Source organism: Chionomys nivalis, chromosome X, assembly GCF_950005125.1.
Source record: "Chionomys nivalis chromosome X, mChiNiv1.1, whole genome shotgun sequence".
Taxonomy (NCBI): domain Eukaryota; kingdom Metazoa; phylum Chordata; class Mammalia; order Rodentia; family Cricetidae; genus Chionomys; species Chionomys nivalis.
The window spans coordinates 96,590,434-96,613,161 of NC_080112.1; the positions used below are offsets into that span (position 1 = coordinate 96,590,434).

Genomic DNA, 22,728 nt, shown 5'->3' on the forward strand with positions numbered 1-22,728 from the left:
AGGGAAAAATCATATGGATCTCTTACCACCCTATGATCAGTTACACTTTCCAGCTAATAACTCTTCAGAGAAAACAAAAGGATAGGTGAATGTAGGAGCTTACTGTGAAAGGGGATATATAATATTTTGTAATCCCTGTCCATGATCATTGACTATGTCAGAAGTGAATTTTCACTTTATAAAAGCCATTTTGAGTTCAAGAAATAATTTGTCACAAGTTTTTTCTCCATGATGATCACTTAGGGGATTTTAAAAGGACTTGCAGCTCATTAAGAAGTCACTGTTCCATAAAACAAGCTCTGCCTGGATTCTAGGTGGAATCACCACAGCCTATGAGATCAGGCTCCATTGTGAGAAAGGCTAATAGGTCTAAATATCACTTTCTAATGTTTCTTAACACAAGATAAGCTTGGGATTGGTTTTAAAAATTACAACAGGTTCACAAGGACTTGTGACTTTTTTATTTTTAAGAGTCTAAAGACCAAATGAAAAAAAATCAACCATGTCCTTTAGCAAAGCACAGTGAAAACTTTAACTTCTACCTAGAAGAGTCATTTCATTGAAATGATATATGCTTTTAGAAAAATGAATACTGTTATTTATTAATTAATTTACATATTTAAAAAAATATCTTTATCCTCTCAGCTTCATTTGAAAACCTTGAAACTTTCATAGCATGGGTCAAAATCTTCTAGGACAGAATGCTGGGTTGACCTTTAGGTAAAGTGTGTTTTATATAGTTCACGTTTTCATTTTTTTAAAATAGTAAGCTTTCTTCTATTTTTCATATATGCTTGGCCTTTAAGACTTTTGCCTTTTCACCTCTAAACCTGGGTTAAAACTTTCAAAAAACAACAACAGCGAAAATAGCCTGAAGTAACTGAAGCCACACAGTCAAGACATGCTCATAGATAAAATCTTGTTTTGCGACTCTGTTACCTTTCCTCCCAGAGCACTGGGCTAGTCACGTATGAGGAGAGTTTCCATCCAACAAATACTTTTGAGCATTTATTATGTGCGCTATGTATGCAGTGGTCACTAACACTAAAAATTCTCTACACTTATAAAATGTACATCCTTGGGACAGGGAGAATGCAAGAAACAAGTGTGCAATGTATTATCCAATATTAATTCACACATTAGAAAGAGACAGAAACTTAGAGACACAAAAATGGTAGCGAATTATATTGTCTATGAGGTGGCCATGGAATGCCTACTAAGTAGGTCATAAAAGAAGAGGCAATCATGGGAACAGCTGGGGGAAATGTTCCAGGCAGAAGAAATAAACAAGAGAGAAGAGTCTAAGAAAGGAATATCCTTGATGAGCAGGGAAAAAATAAAAGGAGGCTAGTGAGTATTCCATTTGAGCTAGATTGTGGTAGAACATGAGATCAGCAATAAGAACAGATTGTGCAATAGTAAAAGTTTGGGGTTTTGTTCAGTTCACGTGAGCTTGGAGCTCCAAGTCAGGTGGTGGCGGTGAAGCTGTGGAAGTGGTCAAAGCTACGACAGCCTTTAAAAGTTAAACTATGGGGCTTATTGGTGGCCTAGATACAGGGCATGAGTAGAGAAAACTAAAAGTGAAGGGTAGCTTGAACTACTTAGGCCCAAAAATCTAGTGTGATGATGATAGAGACAAAGAAGAACAAAGGATTATGTGTAGAGGCAGAAGAAATTAGGGATTCTGTTTGGGACAAGAGAAACATGCTGTGACTTTGGAATATATAAGTCCTTATGTATTATGAAATAGGCAAATGGATATGTAAGGCTGGACTTCGTGTGTGAGGTAAGAATGAGTAAACGGAAATCAGTGAGACAGAGATTGAATGAGATCATTCAGAGATCGAATGAGAAGAAGCTGGAAAACCAGGGATTTCAACATTTATTTAAATATAGGGAAAATGATAATTTTGTCAGCTATTAATAATTTTCATCAAAGTTCTTTGCAGATGATATCAAGGGGAGTAGAATTTTACAATGTGTCCTCATATCCAGTCTCAGATTTCTAGAGCTTTAAGGACTGCCAGTTGTTGCTATAGTTTTAAATAGAATAGATTTATTTTAAAACTTAGATCATATCTGTTCCCACTGGTTTAATTATAAGACCTTCCTTCATGATTTTTTTTCCCAAAGAAATTTTCAAATTGTAATATATATGCATATATATACACACATATATGTATATATATATCTTTTGTTAAATGTTTATATTTCTTTGTATTATTACTACCTCAGAGGTTTGAGGATGTCTATTTTATTTGTCTTTCTCAATACCAACATATATTTGCTACATATGAGTTCTCAATATTAAAAGAGATTTTTAATCGTTTATTTAACCAGAATGCAATCCAAGAGTGCCTATTAGTGGCAAAACACTTTCTAAGTTGCTTGGAGATGCAGAAGTATAGCAGCTGACCCTGGTCTGGAGAATCTCTGAAGCAAGAATAAGACCCAAAAGTACAAGGACAATGTGACTTTTGCCACAAGGTACATAGGCTTAGGCAAAGCCTATACAAATGTAGAAAGGTATATAGATGAAAAACCACTAAATTTCAGTATAATAAAATATACTTTTTGATGGGATGCATTTTATATCTACTACATGTTTATTTAAACCACTAACTTTACAAGATAGATATCATTACTCCTATTTTACATATGGAGAGACTAAGGTTCTGAAATTCTAGTCAGGCAAATCACTTCGATTTCACCAGGTGGCTGAACCAGATCACCTGAACCTGGCTGCACTGGCTTCTCTTTCCATATTAGACCCCTTATACATAAATATGCCTTTAGTTTAAGAGAGCATCAAGTCCATCCATGTGAGCCACGGTGCTGCTGAGATAGAAGCACCATTCTCGGAATAAACATGCTTCCTTCCTTCCAGCTTCAGGTCTGGCAAGCAAATGGAAATTCCATCTTGGCCAGTAGACGCAACTAGTGATTTTGCTGATTGAATCTCTTCTATTGTTCTATAGCCTAGGCAACAAGTGGCCTGATAAAGAACATGTGTTCAGCTACATTTATAAAACCTTTTCCAGGTGGACACGCAAACTCTTTAGTAATTTTCTGTAGTAATTGAGACTTCTGGTGAAGCCCTTTAAGTTGCTTTTTTGGCACTGTCTACTTTTAGCCCTTTTATGCCTGCATTTAGTTTCTTTTCTTTGCCCATCACAAACCCATTCTACAGCAAGCTATTTTAAAAAGGACTTTTCCCGAGATGCCAGAACACTTGGAAATATATCCATCCACTGAAGGCCTTTTAATAACATATCATGTCACAAAATATAACTTGTGCTATTTATGATAACTTTTCTTATATGATATTATTAATTACTTCTGTTACATTTTATTCTGGAATTTATAAATAACTTTGTTTTTAATCTGGTAATATAATGTCTAATATTTCAACTAAGCACTACGACATAAGAAGGTGAAATACAGAGAAAATATTGAGTGCCAATAAATACCACAATTTTATGTATCACTTAGAATTACAAACATGGCACATTTTATGTCAATTGACTTAATGTTTAACCATATTTTATTTCAATTAGTCATTTCCTCATTCTATTGAATGTCATAGGCTTTTTAGTTTTGCTAATATGCTCAACAAGAGAAATATTACCCCTTAAAAAGACAATGAGAGCTAAAGGAAGTTTTTATTAAATGGCAGTCTGTGTTCAAAAAGCGTATTTAGTAGCTGTGGCTAGTTTGCGAAGATGTAGCTGTGCTTATGGAAAACAGTACCTTTTTTACGCAGTAGAACACTGGCATGTTTCCGTCCATTTCTGTTTTCCACATGGCAGGTATAATTAGCCAAGTCAGCTTCCACCACTGAGTCAAAGATGAGTGTCAATTCAACTTCTTTTTCTCCAAGATGCTCTTTGAGGAGCCTGAAAGAAAGACAGTAGACTTGGCTGCATTAGTTTGAATGAGGCAAAAAGCAGTCATACAAATTCTCCAAGATGGTAAAATAGTACCCCTGCCTGAGGACTCCGTAGGGTCCAGAGTGCTCTGGTTGGATGTATGGGAGTGTGTCACTTTCAGGAAGAGAACACAAAATGTGAGAAACAAATAAGAAAGAAAAAAAAAGTGGGGAATTTACTCATCAAAAAAGAAGCAACAATATGCCACTGGGCTTTGATGACTAGAATATACGCGATTTGTGTAAAGAAGGAGGAAACATTGGTTTTAATGTTCTATATTGAGTTTATGAATACTAGTTTGGTTTTTCCACTATGACACAAAGGAACACCCTGTACAAGCATGGGTTTTAGGTCAGAAGTTAGACTTTACAAAGTTGTAAATAAAGGAACATGAAAAATGGTGGGCAGTGTGGCACATACCTTCATCCCAGCTCTTGGAAGGCAAAGGCAGGGGTATATCTGTGAGTGTGAGACCTGCTTGGTCTGCAAAGTGAGTTCAAAACAACCAGAGTGATCTTGTCTTGAAAAATACCAAACCAAACAAAAACTACAAGAAGTTAACTCGTGAGTGTACGGAAAACAAACTGAAAGTGGTTAGTGACTTTTAATCTCCAAATATTAGTGAGAATCCAGTTTTCTTTTCCCTTTCTTGATATCTAATACAGTACTTGGTCCTGTTTCAAACCTGGCTGCTCTGCTACTCCCATGGCCCTGATATCTCTAAACCTTCCTCTTTTCTTGTTCTTCTGCTTTTCCTACTCATGGAAGAACCCCTGTTCTTGGAGAGACATGTTTCTGATTTCTCATGCTTTGACCCAAAAGAACAAATGAAAGTATCAGAAAAAGACTGTTAAGTTCTGGGGTAGCTGTCTAAATGTACACATATACTAGTAAACATAAAATAATTTATGTGGAAAATTAGAGGTGACAGAAGTAAATATTATTTATTTTTCGTGACTGCGTTTCTCTGTAGCTTTGGAGCCTGTCCTGGAACCAGCTCTTGTAGACCAGGCTGGCCTCGAACTCACAGTGATACACCTGCTTCTGCCTCCTGAGTGCTGGGATTAAAGGTGTGCGCCCCCACCACCCATCCTGACAGAGTAATGTTTGACTTCCTTATGGATGCATAATCATGAGTACAGAGAAGGCTTCTTTGATTGATTGTGATTGAGTACAACTTCAAGCTGGGACCTTATAAAATCATTTACACAATTGGTGCTACAATTTAATCCACCTTTTAACTGGAAAGAATAAATATTATACTGAGTTTGAAGTTGGGATAGTAAAATGAGTTAAAATAAGTGATTTGAAAACTGAAACAATCACTGCCACATTTAAAGGAATGTTGTTTAATCTAACTATTTCATTATCTGAAGATAGAGTGTTCAAATTTTGGCTCTTCTCAAAACAGTTGAATTTATTTTATTAGCATTTAATAATATTTTGGTTTACTCTTTCTAGTTCTTTGAGAGATGGAAAATCTTTAAGTTGGCAGAAGAGAGCTGTTAGAATCTATGAATCCCCTGTGCTGATATCTGAATCCTAAAGTAGGTTCTACACAGCTTTTAAAAATTAACTTTTTCTATTCCCGTCCATTATCCAAGGTTTGACAGTGTAGCACATATAGGTCAAATGAGTCTTCTATGACCTTTTACATTTATGTATTTTTGAGATCACATGTTCCTAATTGTCTTTATATTAATTGCTTTACTCACTGCCTGATGCTAGAGTTTCCCCATCTAAGCTTTCTCTGGGCATACAGTTGGTCATTTCTGATGTTTCTGTTTTACACTGATTTTTGTTCTCTTTATTTTGTCCCTTTCCTTGGTAAATCCCACTGTATTCAATTGTGTTAGCATCATGGAAACTGCTGTGGAAGAAGCTCTCTTAGTTCCAGAAGTCTCAGAGGCACCACAGATTTCATTTGATTTAAAGTATCACATGGAGGGCAGTCACAGCCTCTGCCAGGCACGGGGCAGAAAGCTGATCCTACTCCTTGCCACGAAGCCTTTCCCTCCCCATCTCTAATGCAGTTTCCAAAAACAGATCTCCACAGGCTGCAGAAAGAATTTGGAGAGAGGATTGAAAAATGATCCCCTTCATTCTATTAATATATATGAGGTGTCTTAATTATCAGCTCTTAAAAATCTCGAGGTGATTTGCTCTTTTGGAATTAAACAGGATGTTGATGTTTATGTCTATAATTCAGTTTGCTGAGCCGTCAAACTTTCCTACCGAATCTGAAAAATCATGGGATAAAACCGGACTTGCTGAACATAATGGACAATGAGGACTACTGAAAACTCAAGAACAATGGCAATGGGTTCTTGATCCTATTGCACGTAATGGCTTTGTGGGAGCCTAGGCAGTTTGGATGCTCACCTTACTAGACCTGGATGGAGGTGGGTGGTCCTTGGACTTCCCACAAGGCAGGGAACCCGGATTACTCTTAGGGATGATGAGGGAGGGGAACTTGATGGGGGAGGGGGAGGGAAATGGGAGGTGGTGGCAGGGAGAAGGCAGAAATCTTTAATAAATAAATAAATTAAAAAAATCCATCAATGATGCTTTTTTCAACCCCAAATATGTACCTAGCTCTGGGCTAGAGACTTAGTATAAGGGAAATATAAACATTCTAAGGCTCAAACCTGATACACTAAGTTCAAAAAATTAAAGGAGAAGGCAAAATTTGCCCAATTGAAAAATGACAGAATGGATGAGGTGAAGAAGTGTTACCACACCAATTGTGATGAGTATAGAATTTCAAAGCACACAGTGTAAATTAGCTTGTAAAACAGACTTGAAACAGTGGCTAGGAAAAAGGACACATAACTCCACACACATGTACACAAGTATTTCTCCATATACTTCCCCCACCATATTACTAGAAAGAATGTAGCAATTGTGTCACACACAGACAGACACATGCACACAGAGTGAGAGTGGGAGCAAAAGTGAGACAGAATGAGAGAAAGAGAGAGTTGAGCTAATGAAAAGTTACCAGCTCTTCCAAAATCTGTCAGATAATTGGGCTCTTGTCCCCTTGTCCCCTAATACTAATCATTTTAGCATACTCAGAATCCTAGGAGCTTGATGCAATACTAGTAATGACACTTAGAGTGTAAATAATGCAATATGTGCATGCACTGAAACATTGCATCAACGTAAACTTTATAACTAGTGTATCAGCTAAAACTAATTGAAAACTTAAATTGTATTTATGTTTAGGTTCACAATACTCTGAGCCCAAGAGTTAAACACTTTTGCACATAGGTATAGGACTGCAACTTTGTGAGTTTTGCTTTCGGGTGTAGTGCTAGTTTTCAAGGTTAAGTTCAGATAACTGTACTTCATGTTTCTGGCAAGTTGAAAGGGAAAAATATTCATTTAAAATGAGCTCAGAACACTCTGTTCTTCTTTTCAAAAGTCCATTCTCAAAGGAAACTGTTTTTTCAGATTCTAAAAAAATTGGGATTTACCAAGGCATAACAATGACCTGGGCAAAAAAGAAATACCCAACCACACACCCCTCTAGTTTTCTTGTTTCATCTGACTGCAGCATGGGAAACACTTAGGAAGGTGAACGTCTGTTGCAGGGGCTTATTTAAAGCCTGAGAGCTCATCATATAATTTTGGAATAGTTACCATCATACCATCATCTCAATCAGACCAGGAAGTAGGAATGTAAAATATTCTAAGATACCAGAAGTTTCTGTGAATGACTATGTTGTTATATGTAAGTAGGCTTAACTGGTTATAAGTGGTTATTGTAAGTTATGGGGCTATAAACAAAATTTTAAATATAATGACATACTAAAAGAAAGATAAATTGAAATAATGTTAAATAATCAGTCAAAAATAGAGGAAGCAAAAACGTTGGAAAACAAAAGAACAAGAAGAAGAAATATAAAGTGATACAAACATGGTAGATAAAGATCTGTAGCAGTTATCACTGTGAATATAAGTGATCTCTTTGTATTCATTGAAGATTCATTGACAAAGCAGTTTAGAAGGCCAAAATGGATGCTTTCTATAAGAAATTCACTTTAAGCCTGGCAGTGGTGGCACATGCCTTTAATCCCAGCACTTGGAAGGCAGAAGCAGGAGGATCCCTGTGAATTCAAGGCTAGCCTGGTCTATGGAATGAGTTCCAGGACAGCCAGGACTACATTGAGAAACCCTGTCTTGAAAAACAGAAAGAAAGAAAGAAAGAAAGAAAGAAAGAAAGAAAGAAAGAAAGAAAGAAAGAAAGGAAGAAAGAAGAAAGAAAGAAGAGCAGTTATAAGGTGTTCCATAATTCATCACTGTTACAATTAATTAACATATGCTAACAGAAAACCTTTGGAAAAAAGAATTTAGAGCATCACTGAGCAAAACAAAGAAACAAAGAAAGAAAGCATAATTTCTTGCTGCTTCATTTTGATATCTGCTCTGGAATTATGACTGAGCTCCTCATAGTTGGCGCTGCCTGTGGAAGAATCCATGACTCAGGGGGTTGTCTTCCTATTCTTTAAGTTGAAGTAGTGTTTGAACAGGAATGGATAGAGGCTGGAGTCTGTTGAGATTACTCTCAACTGGACTAGTTAGTAGTGTACCTCATTAGCAGAGAGCCGAGCCAGTGCACAGAGGGCCTGAGGCTTGCGGCACCACAGAAAAGGTTGAAATACAAATCAGTAATCAGGAGAATGACAGAAAAGGATTAAAAAATAAAATACACAAAAGAAAAAAAACATAGAGAAATAATATTTTTAAAAGGAAAAACGATTTTCCCCAGCCGAGATGACTAGAAAAGCAAAAGAAGGCAGATGATCATGGCATATGCTGAGCACTGCTTCACTGTGCGGGTTTGCCATGGAGATTCGTCTTCTTTCTGTTTCAGAACTTGCCAAGTATCCAGCATAAAGGAGGGTGGCTAAAGTTAGCCAAGCTTCTTTTCAGCTGGGTTGCACCAGGCAGAGATTCTCTCGGGAGGTTATTAGGCTGTGCAAACCAAGGACAGCACAAAGCAGAGTTGCAGACCCCCAGATACTCTTGCGGCTTTCGTGGGACATGGAACTGTGGCGTTCTGTGTTGGGAGTGGGGCCTTTTGAATCTTAGGATCCGCCACTCTCGATTCTGGTTTCCTGCACACGGTACACCCTAGAAACCTTTAGTTATGTCCCTAGACCCAGAGGGCAGGCTCCCTGACTGACTGACTCTACTGCCCTCTCTACATCACAGCTCGCATTGCCTACAGCACAGAATTCTCAGCCAGTTCATACTAGCGTCATTCCCAGAGCCAAGCGTCTCGCGGCAGTCTACCAACCGCTGATGCCGGACTGCAGTGTTCTGGAGATGGGAATATGCGGAGGTTTCCACCCTCGGTGAAGTACAAATAATCGTACCATTCCTGAGATGGTTCCTAGCATCGGTTCCCCCAAATTTCTCTGGGAAATGTACCATACTCCTTTTCTAAAGATCAGGAGCTGCGTGACGCCAAGTCGCTTAGCTCTTAAAGAAGCATGACTACGCGATGCCAGCTACCGCACTAGCAGGGCGGCTGAGACCTGTTCTCTTAGCGTTTTACTTCTGCCAATTGGAGTAGATTTCTCCTTCTTAACCAGGGTGCCCCAAGACAAGGCCTGGGGCACTCTCTTTCTCTTGCTGTGTTGTGTCCTGGAAGTTAGGATTTCACTAGGTCTCCTCGTCTCTGTTGCTGAATTCAATCCTCCACATGCAGCCGTTCCACTGGTTCAGTTTTGTGGAAGAGGAGGAGTGTCGGCATCCAGGCATCTGTGCTGGCCTGTCCTTGAGGTCCGGACAGGACACGGCCTCAGCTGCAGCCACCTTCTGGGCACCTTCGCTACACTTCCTTTTAAAAGGAATGATGCTTTCTAAATCATTCTCCTGCCTCGAGATTGCCCGTGTTGGCATCAGCTTCGAACATTGGCCCATAAAATTCCCAGCGCACTATGATGACCTCGGCTTAGCCTCACATTAGGTACACAGGCCACAGGCCATCTTAATCTTGTGGTCAACCTGGAGCGTTTTCCCTTGCTGGTCACTGACAGGCTGGTCTCTGAAACCCAGTCTCCATGGGGCGGCTTCGACTCCCACTGTGGACTTGTGACGAAGACAAGCTGTTTGAGGAAATGGAAAATGAGGGAAGCTTCCATGCCCCCAATTTCTGGTTCTTTCTGCGGCAACAAATTACAAGCATAGTGGCTTTGTGTGGTTTTACTACCTGACAGTTGTTGGCCATGACTTCTGCTAGTCATTCTGGGTTAGGTCAGGGTGTCACCAAGAATAAGCTCCTTTGGGGGTACTCTGGTGTAAGTGTTGCCCTTACATATAAAATCATATTTAGTGCAAACAATTTTGTGAACTAAAAACCACTTGGGGGTATTTGAACACTTAGAAGAAAAGAAAGGAAGAAAGAAAGGAAGGAAGGAAGGAAGGAAGGAAGGAAGGAAGGAAGAAAGAAAGAAAGAAAGAAAGAAAGAAAGAAAGAAAGAGAAAATGCACTCCAGAGTTGCTTGCAGGCAGATTTTATGGAGGCATTTTCTCAGTTGAGAGATGCCTGTGTCCCTTGGCTTGTGACCTTTTCCTTCCCAAGTGGCTGTTGTCTTTCAAGTGCCTTCCACACCAGCTCCTCTGCTGCCTTTTTCCATTTAAGGAATTTTCTGAAGACAGAGCCTGCTGAGGTAATCCAGGATCCATCTGTTCAGTAACCTTAGTTCTCCTCTTCACAGGGTATCCTCGGGGGCAGGATGGTCTGTTTGCCACCACCTGTACAGTACGAATAGCTTGCAGAGCCGAGTGCAAACCCTCCTTCAGGGGACAGCTGTCCCTTAGACAGGTTAATCAGTTGTGGAAATCTGGCCTCAGGGCAGGGCCTCCCTGGCTCTGGGGGAGACAGTGCAGAAGTCAGTTAAAAAACAGAGTGGTAGAAACCAGGAGACTTGAGGGATTGTTGGAGGGAGATTAAAGACAAGGACCTTGCTATAGAGTACCACCAAGTGGTGAAAAATGCCTAAGAGAGAAACAGCCAAGGCCAAGGAATGTGTTAGGTCACTGGCCACCTATGCCTTGTCTTCGGTGCCTTGGAGACAGACTGTGGCTTTGTTGTTGTTTTTGAGACAGGGTTTCACTGTGTAGCCCTGGCTGTTCTGGGACTCACTCTGTAGACAAGGCTGGCCTCAAACTTACAGAGGTCCACTTGCCTTTGCTTCCTGAGTGCTGGGATCAAAGTGGGGAGAGCAGGCCGAGAAAATATGAGAAACAAGCCAATAAAAAGCACTCCTCCACGGTCTCTGCATCAGCTCCTGCTTCTAGGTTACTACCTTGAGTTCCTGCCCCGACCTCTCTGGATGATGGACTACAAGCTGCAAGATGAAATAAACCTTTCCTACCCAGGCTGATTTTGGCCATGGTGTTTTAGCACATGAATAGAAACCCTCACTGAGACAGCCATCTTTCTCCATGAGAAAAGCTTTTTAGATTCATGCAGGGGCCCAGGAGCCCATGTGTCTAGCGGCCATTTATGGGACAGCAGAGCAATAGAACATTCCATTACACAGAAAATTCTGTTGGGCATTGCTGTTCTTAAGTCAGCAGATAATAACATCTGTATAAAGAATGGTAAATGAGACTTAATGATCTACTTTATTTCTTTCAGATTCACTTTTATTTTCTCTTTTCTCCTCACACAAAGAACTTCTCCACACACATTTTCTGCAGCTATAAAGTTAGCCGCTGTTGGCAAGGAACTATTTTATCTCTAAAACTTTGCTGCTACCGGACGGTGGTGGCTCACACCCTTAATTCCAGCACTTGAAAGACAGGGAGAGTCGGATCTCTATGAGTTTAGGCCAGAGTGTCTATAGAGCGAGTTCATGGACAGCCAGGTTACAGAGCAAACTTGTGTTGAAAAATGGAAAAAAAGAAATACTGTGGGGTACTCATATCACTCTCCTAGCATCCAAAGCTCAGGGACAACTTTCATGGAGGGGACAGAAGGATCGTAAGGGCTATAGGTTAGGGAGAACTGCTGAAAGGCAGTGTCTTCTGGACATGACAGGGTTTCTGGACTCATCAACTCAACTCATAGTGGTTGTGATTGCCCCCACCAGATCAGAACAGTATGAAACCTGTCAAAGTTCCAACATGGATGGTGGATGGAACACAGAAAACTCTCGGAAGTTGGGAGTTGCTCAGGAAAAGAAGGGCAGTTGTTCTCAAGGGTGTGACAACTTGTCAGTTGTCCGTGCCTCAGTGGATGGTCCTGCTCCTGTGCACATACACGTAGCATTGGTGGATATAGTGAATTAGACATATAAGGTGTAAAGTTGGCAAAAGAGATATGGAGGAAGAGGTTGGGATGGAGTAGGAGAGAGGAGTGAGGATGGATGCTTTCAAAATACACTGTATACATATAAGAAACTCTCAGCTTGATGGTAGTGGTACACACCTTTAATCCCAGCACTCTGGAGACAGTGACAGGTAGATCTCTGTGAGTTTGAGGCCAGCTTGGTCTACAGAGTGAGTTTCAGGACAACCAGAGCTGTTACACAGAGGAACCCTGTCTCAAAGCCCCCCACAAAAAGAGAAGACATTCTCAAAAAATGAAGAAAATATACTTTAAAAACTTTGTCTACAGATATGATTGACTTTTTGGAGGAAAATCCCAAAGCAACAATAAAAATCCCCTGGAACTAAAGAGTTGTCAGATGAATAAATATAAGTCAATTGCTATTTTTCTATGTCACTTAAAATAGAAATTGAAATGTGAAATTCAAAGTATACCACTGTTACATTAGTATCCCCCAAAGGGTAATATTTCAGCTTAAGTTAAAAATGCATAAAATATCTAAAGAAAAGTACCAAACTCTGATAAGTCAAAAATCTAAATAAATATATTTCTAGAAATTTTTAGTATTTTGGTATAACTGTAAGAAACAGGAGAAAACAGAATCAGAAGACGAACCAGGGACCAACAATGACCTTCACAGGCATGATTTCTATTATCTACTTCCTTCAACTAGCTCCTGTCTCCTAGAGGTTTATCTGCCTCAGCAAATAGTGCCATTGATTAGTTCATCAAAAGTTCAGCAGACGAGCTTGTGGGGACATTTCATATTCAAACCAAAATACCAACAAAGCTTCCTAAATTATTTTATGTATACTAATTAACACTCTGAAGCTAGTAAGACAAAGGACACAGAATAACCAACACAACATTTGAAAGAACAAGGTCAGAACAAAGACACTACTGGGTTAAATTTTGCCATAAAGCTCTATCAGTCCAGGCAATGATGACTGAATACATACTTAACCAAAAAGCAAAAGCAGAAACCGACAGAACAGATACCAAGAAATTCCCACACAAGAGTCAGCCTAAACTCAGTGAATGAATCCCTGAGAACAGAGCAATGATAACATAGTGGGAAAATACTACATTTTCAGAAGAACTAACATCCCTATATAAAACATAATGTAGACATTGATCTATATATTTTTTTCCAGAAACAACGTAAATTATAATTCTGTAAAGTACAAAACTGTAAAACTTACAGAATATAGCACAAGAAACCATGTAGGTAACCTTTAATATTTAATAATTTAGATACAAGAGTAAGGTACAGTTCATAAAAGGAAAACATGCTAAGTTGTATTTCATTAAGATTAAAAAATCCATTTTGCAAAAGTTAAGATGATATGATTGAATAGGCTACGCAGTATATGATCACAATCACATGAAGACAAAATGTTACAAAGAGTAAAATTAGTCAATAATTCAGAAACTACACTCACTAAGTCTCACCAACATATCTGCCTAAAAATGAGCTGAACAGAATAACAACAATAGACAAGTTAACTTCATAAAGAACTACAGGCAATTAAGGAATGCTGAAAGTGGGAGAAATAGCCTTTCCCAGGAAAGAGCACACCAACTAGTTATCCAATACAAATTAATTAGCTCTGAAAACATACATAAAAGTGATATTATACAGACTGAGTGTAGTCTGTATGTATATGTGTATTCAATAACAATTACTGAAAAAAAGGCCACAAAGTTGAAGTAGAGTGGGGAGAGGTTATGTAGAAGCATTTGGAGTTGGGAAAAAGGAAAGCGGAAATGTAATTAAATTATAATTTCAAAAATATCTGGTTACTGGGGGTTTCAGTGAAGAAGTGAGGATGAATTGAAGCAGAAAATAGGGTTTATGAGGCAGCTAACTTCTGAGTATGATACTACAATGATTGCTATAGGAATTATAAGTGTTCCAAGTCCATAGAACTATAGATTACAAAGGGTGATTCCCAATGTAAATTATGAGCCTTAGTTCACAATACTGGGTGATAGTTTTTCTGTGAATTGTAACAAATACCCCACAATAATGCAAGATAGTGATGATAGGGAAAAACGGAAAGAGGTACAGAGGGATGCATAAGAGTTCTCTGTATTTTTCTGCTAATAATTTTACTCTGTTACTGTGTCTCGAAAAACCAAAAAAAAAAAAATTATCCATGTATCTTCTCATTTCTTATAAACATAATAAATTGCTATTAAATATGCCTAATAAATAACTCATTTATCTTTGTCTTTCCAAAAAGTGTCATAATAGCAAAGAGTTGTTGGGTCCAATAGCAGCTCCAGCACTTGGGAGACAGAGGCAGTAGGACTGAAGGCTAGAGGACAGTGCTGTAACATCAGGAAAACCAGATAAAAATAAGTCAGATGTGATGTCTTTAAAGCATAGTAGAATATCATGGAATGACACAGAAAACCCACAAATGCATATAATCAAGTTAAAAAGTCAGTCTGAACAAGTTATGTGCTGTATGATGTGAAAAAGCTAAAAAAAAAAGTAAAAGGAAAAACTAATATTGGATTCCAACTCTACAATGTTTTAGAAAGAGCAATTATAGTACAAACATCAGGAGACTGATCATGTGATTTGGAAGGAGAGAGAGAAATATGTGGGACAGGGTGGTTTATGAGGTTAATGAAAGTATTGTACATGATACTACATTGGTAAATAACATCACTTTGCATTTACTGAAATATTAGGAATGAAAAATATCAGGAATGGATGCTGGGGTAAACTGCAGACTTTTTATGATAAGGATGTGTCAGAGTTAACCAGTGTACCCATAATGTTGCTGTTTAGGGGACAGAGATAAAGAAGAACTCTACTTTTCATTTTGATATTTCTGTAAATTAAGCCTTTAAAAAATTAAATCTGAATGCATGTGTATAATGTTAGCAAGGTACTACATGAGTTAATTTGGTATAATCAGTGTCAATAAACAAATATTTTTAAAGCTCCATATACTTAGAATTGTGATGAGCTCATATATATCAATAAAACTAACACTTTTTAACTTTTCATTATTGTTTCCCTGCAAGAATATTTAACTATGGAAATAAAAGGAAAGGAGAAAATAAGCAATAAATAACTCTGAGCTGCCCTTTTCTCTGGGTTCTGCATTCACAGGTTAAGACAGAGATTGAAAATATTGAAAAAATTGAAAATATTCCCAGTATTAAACATGTAAAATTTTTCTTATCATCATTCTATGATTCATGCAGTATAGCAATGTTGTATATAGCATTTACATGGTATGGAATATTATAAATAAACTGGGGTGATTTTAGGTATATGGAAATGATGACTTCTGCATGATCTCTCTCATCTATAGAAATTTTTTGTGTGTATGAATGTTTTGCCTGCGTCTACATATGCTGTGGGACAATAGTATTTTATCCTGTCACTTGTATTACTTTTAATAAAACGCTATATTCTGTCAATTATGTTTTAAATGAATGCTGATTGGCCAGTAGCCAGGCAGGAAGTATACGTGGGACAACCAGGCAAGAAGTAGAGGTAGGGCAAGGACAACAGGAGAATCCTGGGAACAGGAAAGATTTAGTCTGAAGTCCTCACCGATACACAAAGGAAGCCAGACACACAGCAAGCAAGATGTGACTGCCTTGCTTAATAAAGGTACCAAGCCATGTGTCTAACACACACACAGTATTATAGGCTAATATAAGTTATGAAAGTTAATAAGTAGCCTGAGCTAATAGGTCAAACAGTTTATAATTAATGTTAGGCCTCTGTGTGTTTCTTTGGGGCTAAGGGGCTGTGGGACCAGGAGGGATAGAAACCTCAGTCAACATATACACCATGTATAAGCAGTGCCTGTGGAGGCCAGAAGAGGGAGCCTGATTCTCCAGAACTGGAGTTACAATGGCCTCCATGTGGGTGCGAGGAACTGAACCTCAGTTCTCTGGAAGAGTAGCAAGTGCTCTTAACTACTGAACCATCTCCCTAGCTCCTGTGTAGATTTTTTTCCAATATAGAGTTTCTCTGTAGCTTTGGAGCCTGTCTCAGAACTCACTCTGCAGACCAGACTGGCCTTGAACTCACAGAGATGGGCCTGCCTCTGCCTCCCAAGTGCTGGGATTAAAGGAGTGCATCACCACAACCCAGACTGTATAGAATATTTTAATTTGATTTCATAGAAGGAAAAATAATGGTTCTCAGAGGTGGGAGACGATCAGGACATACTGACCAAACAGTGTTAAGTAACATAACTGTGATAGGCATAAGTAGTTCCAACATATTACTGTAGAACAGGTGGTTATAGACAACAGAAAAGGATATTTCAAAGATTAGAAAAAATGGATTTTGAAAGTCTTCATTATTAAGAAGTGATAAATATTTAAGGTGATAGGTTTATTAAAACTGATTTACATATTATATAATTTATAGCTGTATTCAATCATTATGCCTTATGCCATGAATATGCATAAAATTTATTACTTAAGTTAAAAATATTTGAGAAATACATAAGATATATGCACATAACTGTGCCCTTTTCTATCTATGGATTTTTGGTGTCAGACAGGGTTATGGAAGCAATGGCACATGTAAACTGGGTGAGGGCTACTACTTTCAAGTTTCTTCCAGTAGCAGCAGGGCTTTTCATAATCTACCTGTGGGGCCACAGTCCATCTGCATCATTGTATGTACATTTCACAGACTCCATTGCTGGCACTATTGAGATGCCCAGAGAGTAAAGAATAGGACCAATAGAATAGCTTAGCAGGTAAAGTCACTTGCCACAAAAGTCTAATGATTTGGGCTCAATCCCTTTAATCCATATAAAAATCCTGATGCAGTTTCAGTGAGAGGGGAAGCAGAGATAGAAAACTCACTTAGAAGCTTGCGGGCTCACTAGCCTCGCGTATGCAGCATGATAGAAATGAAAGAGAAACTACATCGACAAGGTGGAAGGAGATCCCCCCCCCCCTGAAAACTGTCCTTTGACCTAGACATTCAGGTCATGTCACAGTCCAGTATATAAATGATTGGGTGATGGTGTGGCTGACTAGGAGCTGCAGCTTAATGGTACTGCCCAGCATATCAAAAGGGTGTCATATCATTTATCATCGGTCTGGTCAAGGTTGGAAGCAGTTTCTACTAAAGGTGTGTCTATTTTGTGTTAGTTTGAAATCATAGTCTGAAGAATTGTGAACTTGGGACTCTGCATCTAGTAGTAAGCAGTGAATTGAGAGTAGGAACTATACTATTCTACAGATGTCCTTTCTCTGCTCACCTGAAGATCAAAACCGAGAAAAAGCACTCCGAAAGGGAATGGCAACATGACATGTAGATAAAGAACATGGATGCAATGAAATATTGGTTAATTGAATTGGACGGGCCTGGGGATTCTGGCTAACTGAATTTTCTGTTCACCTGCAATTTAAATAGAAAAGTGTGTTGGTTTCTTAATTGAGGTAAATAGTACTATGGTGTCTAAATCCAATTTCCATTGACTGTAAATACCCCCTTCAACCAAATTGACTCCTCCTTTGATGTCTTAGCTCATGCAGAGTGTCTGGGTTATTATTCTGAATTAATAGCAATCATTGCCCTGAGATGATGACTAAGAATATGAAAGACAGGAGGTATATTTTAAAAAAACTTTTAATTGAATAAATCTCTCTTTTGATGTTATGTGTTTCCTTCTATTTTTCTATTAAATCTTTGTTAGTCCAATACCAGCATCAAGTCTGTAGTCTGAGCAGATCAGATTTATTGACTCAATACACTGAGGAGAGTCAAGCAGCTGCCAACTGATAGTCGATTTACCAAAAAAAAAAAAAAAAAAAAAGTGTAACATTAAGATTTTAAGATTCTGAGGGGATCATAAAGAAGAATTGGTGATTTCTAGGATGTTTTCTGGAGTGGTATCAGAGAAAGGGGAATTAACTTTGGCTTGGATTTTGTCATGAGGTGAGGGTGGCTTAACTTCTGGGTATCCTTAGCACTAAATGCCGATAGCAAAGCAGAGCTGGGCATCATTGGTAGAAAAGCAGTAATCACTTGGGGGAGGATGGGTCCTTATAACATTTTACAACTGCTCCATGACCCTGGGAGAAACAGTGTTTTCTGTTAACTTTGCAGCTGGCTTTATCTGTCTGTCCTCCCATCCTGATTAATGGCAGGACTGCTTATCCTCACTCCATACTGACTTTCACTCTTTCAGTTCCGGGGAACTTTTGTCTCTCTGCAGCCTAAACGTTTAATGCAACAAAATATTTTGGCCAGTTTAAAGATTCTTGAAAGATATGTTTTTATTAATTCAATCTACCGTAACTGTACTGGTAAACTGCTGAAGAGAAGCTATTCCTTAATCTCCGAACCTCTGTTTCTTTAGTTGCCAAATAAAGATAATACTCTTTATCTTAGCTGACTAGGATGAGACTGACTCCAATGCGATTTAGAATGTCAAAGTGGTTTTGTAATATTCTGAGCATTATAATATGAAATAGCAGTATTATTATTATTTATATTATATGTTCTTGCCCAACAAATCATACAATTCAAGACAGTATAGGTGAGGCTCAGGCATCTAAGTACACTTAGCAAATAAGGAGAAATAACTAATGTGTCTTAGATAGACTTTAACTATCTTATGCATGTATTCAGGTTAAAGCTCAGTGGATACCAGTCCTCACAAAAGAATACTTCAGAGAAACGGCAGTTTTAAGATTAATGGCAATTAAGACTGACCTGGGCTAAAACCATGCTGCCTACCAAGGCTTTATTTTATCTTGAAACCTTTGTATGATTTGTCAAAATTTGCTTACACATATGTGTTATATTTGAAATTCATTTAAATCACATGAAAATTGCTTCATGATCCTTCTTCTGGGATGAAAGTGAGTGAAATAGGAAATACTTTGGAAGCCTCCCTATGGGAAGATGGAGAGCATGTGGTGTGCTTAAAGGCACTGAAAAAGTGTGCGTGAAGTTGCCAGAACAGAGACTGTCGTTTTGTTCTGGAACTCTCAATTAGTTCCTCTACATAGGCATGAATGACATAAAGATATTTAGTAAATGGTAGATACATGTATGACCATGTACCTCTAAGGTGACAACTAATTGCAACATAACCATCATAATCTATGCATGTTTATAGTATGATATCCACACAGTATGATATGTGATTGCCTTGCAGTATACTTATCAGAATATATTTAATTCTTTAAGTGACACATAATTACCTTATGGGGAAAACTACATGTGCTGCATATTGTTTTATTAGAAAGGCATACTGTTTTTTGTATGTGGGGAGATGCATGCCCCAGAGCATTTTGAAGATCTGAGGACAACTTGTGGAAATCTGTATTCTCCTTCCAACATGGGAACCCATGTCATCAGGTTTGACAGAAAGTACCTTAAAGTGTTAAATGAGCCATGTCACTGATCCAGAGGGATAGACCGTTAGTAGGTTTTTTGGTAGCTCTTCATTAGAGTCACTTTAAGAATAAAATATTTTATTATATCTATTTCCTCTTTTGTAGCAGTACTCCATTCATTCATAGAGAATACTACAACTTAAAGGTATACTGAAGACCAAAAAGAGTTGAAAGCAAAAGGAAGAAATTGCTACTCAAAACAAAGTTTATATTGACTTTCTAGCCTTTCAGAAATTGAGTGGAAATGAAATTATCTCCATTTTAAGAAGTTTTTCATATAAACCAGAAGATAGATTGAACATGTCTTTGGAGGGCTGGTAGCAGCAGGCCCTTGTTCGTCCTGGCCACACAGACCCGAAATAATCACACAGAATCTGTATTATTTAAAACCCTGCCCATGAGCTTTAGCTTCTTATTGGATAACTCTTACATATTAATTTAACCTGTCTTCATTAATCTGTGTATTGTTATGTGGTAGTGGCTTACTGGCTAAAGTTCTGGCATCCATTTCCGGCCCAGGCTACATGACTTCTCTCAACTCTGCCTCCTTTCTCCCAGCAGAGGGAATTATAAAAGATTCTGTAAACTGTTTTGCAGTGTTGCCCAAGGAGAATTCATTTGTCATTGATGGAGTGATTTGTAACGTGTGATTTATAATAAAAAAAAAATTCTCCATTGGAACAAAGCAATTGCTGTGGAATTCATCCAGGTTCTTTAATCAATCAGATGCAATTTACATCCCTGCAGGCGCAGGCACTCTTTAAAACTATTATTTTTTGTTTAATAAGATTGATTCAATGTTATCTGGCAATTTTAGTAGTAACATGGAATATATATCTTGGTTGAAAATTATATATAATTATATATATATATATATATATTTAATTCTCATGAGTCTTGGATGCTAAGAAATTCATGTGCACATGCACAGCTGAAGTAGCCTTTCTATGATTCTCCCCCTCAAAGGTTAGTCCTTTCTGTGAACTCTCTATTTGCACTTTGTAATACAGTTCCCATCCAGCTTTAGCAGGGCCACAGCAATTACAAACCCCTCCCAGTAACAGCCCCAGTCAGTTCTTCAAATGATCGTTTGAGTTATCTGAAAAGACACAGTGAAGCTTGCAGAAAGATTTCTTGAAATCACTTTATATCATAGAAAATGTAATGAAAAATACAAGGCACACATGAACCTCTCACCACTTCTGCAAATTACACCTTACATAGCCAGTAGAAGAGTTTGGGTGTAATTGCTTGGGACAGGCTGGCAAGTGTGAATAGATAATTTATTATGAACTCTGATTTTCTTGGGGATCAGTGTTTTCTCAGCAGTTTCCGAGACACGAAAGAGTTACACCCATCTTTTCTTAAAGGGAAATGATTGGGAATATGGCAATAAGTGCAAATCAAGACGTGTTAAGGACATCAAAAGTCAAAGTGATTCAAAACAAACTGATAATTCTGAAACCTTGGCCAGGTTTTGCACTCAAATTCTGGGCAAACCGCTGGTAAACTGCTGTTTTCAGAGCTTGTAATCTCTGAAGATTGAGGAACATTATATCATTGATCACCCCCTGCTAGTAAATATGAGCATTTGCTCTAGGTAGCTTATTGTATTTGTTTTTAAAAAATGTTTTGAATTGAAACAGAATTATATTACTTTCATCCCCTCTTTCCTCCCTTAAGTCCCTTCCAGCTCGCCATCCCCCTCCTTGAACCTAAAGCCTTTCATTTTTTGAGGAAGTAGCAAGAGGTTCCAAGCTGCAACAAATACTCATAGAATGAAGCGGCACCCAGAGACCGAGAGTCTAGACAGAAGGGTTGCTTGTCAACTCTCCAAGGACTACTTACTTAATTGTGTTTTCAGTTTTAGCTACTTAACAATGGACTTTAAAACTTTTAATAAGTACTAATTATAATATTAATAAGGTCTCATAGGACAACTCTATACACATATATAGCACATGCTGACCAAATCCAGCAACCTCCCCTTTCCCCTTGCCTTTTCCCCTCCCAATCTCTAATAATCATCATTCCACTTTCAGGCAATGCACTGTTAACATGCACATACAACACAAAAACTATGACTAGATTAAAACACAAGTCCACTAGAATGCCCTCTCCATAATATGAATGCTTGTCTCTCTTTTAATAAAATTCATATATTGCAAATGAACAGCAAATATATTAGTGTTAACAGTTGGACACTTGGAATTTGCTTTAGGCATAAAGGCCTTGCTCTAATGAAAGAAATTAGTGCTTTTATCAAAGAAACTCAAGAGAGCTACTGTGCCCCTTCTGCTATGTGAAGACACACGCAAAAGCACCAAATCTGATGCTTTCCTAGCCTTCGTGATGGTAAGAAATATTTCTGTTACTTATAAAGTATACAGTTTAAAATAATTGATAATAAAAACCTGAAGAAAGAAAGACAACATGAAAGAAAACATGTATTCAGAGTCAGTCTTGTTTACAGAAAAGCCTTTGAAAAAAATCCTAGAATTAAAACCTCAGCATTTTACATTTACAGCTACACCCTTTAGAGATAAATTTGTAGGCCATGGAAGAATTCAGATCTTGGTTCTAGTAATTATATCATTAGCATTTTTTACTGAACTGTGTTATTTGTCCCAATCTGCTATTCTTTGTGAAATATCTTGTATGCTTCTTTCAAGGACATTGGCTTTAGAGGCTAGAAGACAGGGTCTAGTAATTAATTCCTATGTTAGCATAAATGGCCATAGCCTGAAGGAATGCTGGAACACACACAAGCTCCCAAATAAATCACAGATCACACAATTAATATTACAAAATGGCTGACCATGTGTTTATCTTGGCCAGGAACCCCTGCCTCTTCGTTTTTATTTCTCTAAAGGTGTCTCTATTTAGCTAGTGGGTTTTGTAAAAGTTTCAAAACAAATACTCTGCAACTTTCCACCAGTGCAAGTAAGTCATGTATTCCTCCTTTTAAAAAAATCTGTTAGTGGGGGCTTGGGGGAAAGTAGAGGAAGAAAATATAACAAAATCAAATAAACAATAGCATTT

The 22,728-nt window shown here is 38.1% G+C and overlaps 1 protein-coding gene across 1 annotated transcript in view; it reads right to left on the minus strand.

The window, feature by feature from the left end:
- Positions 1-22,728, minus strand: part of Il1rapl2 (interleukin 1 receptor accessory protein like 2) — a gene marked incomplete at its 5' end in the record, with an annotated part of 592,881 nt that overhangs the window by 26,344 nt on the left and 543,809 nt on the right. The window contains one exon of the mRNA XM_057760716.1: positions 3,751-3,896. Within this exon, the coding sequence (XP_057616699.1) occupies positions 3,751-3,896 (146 nt within the window). The remainder of the gene's footprint in view (positions 1-3,750; positions 3,897-22,728) is intronic.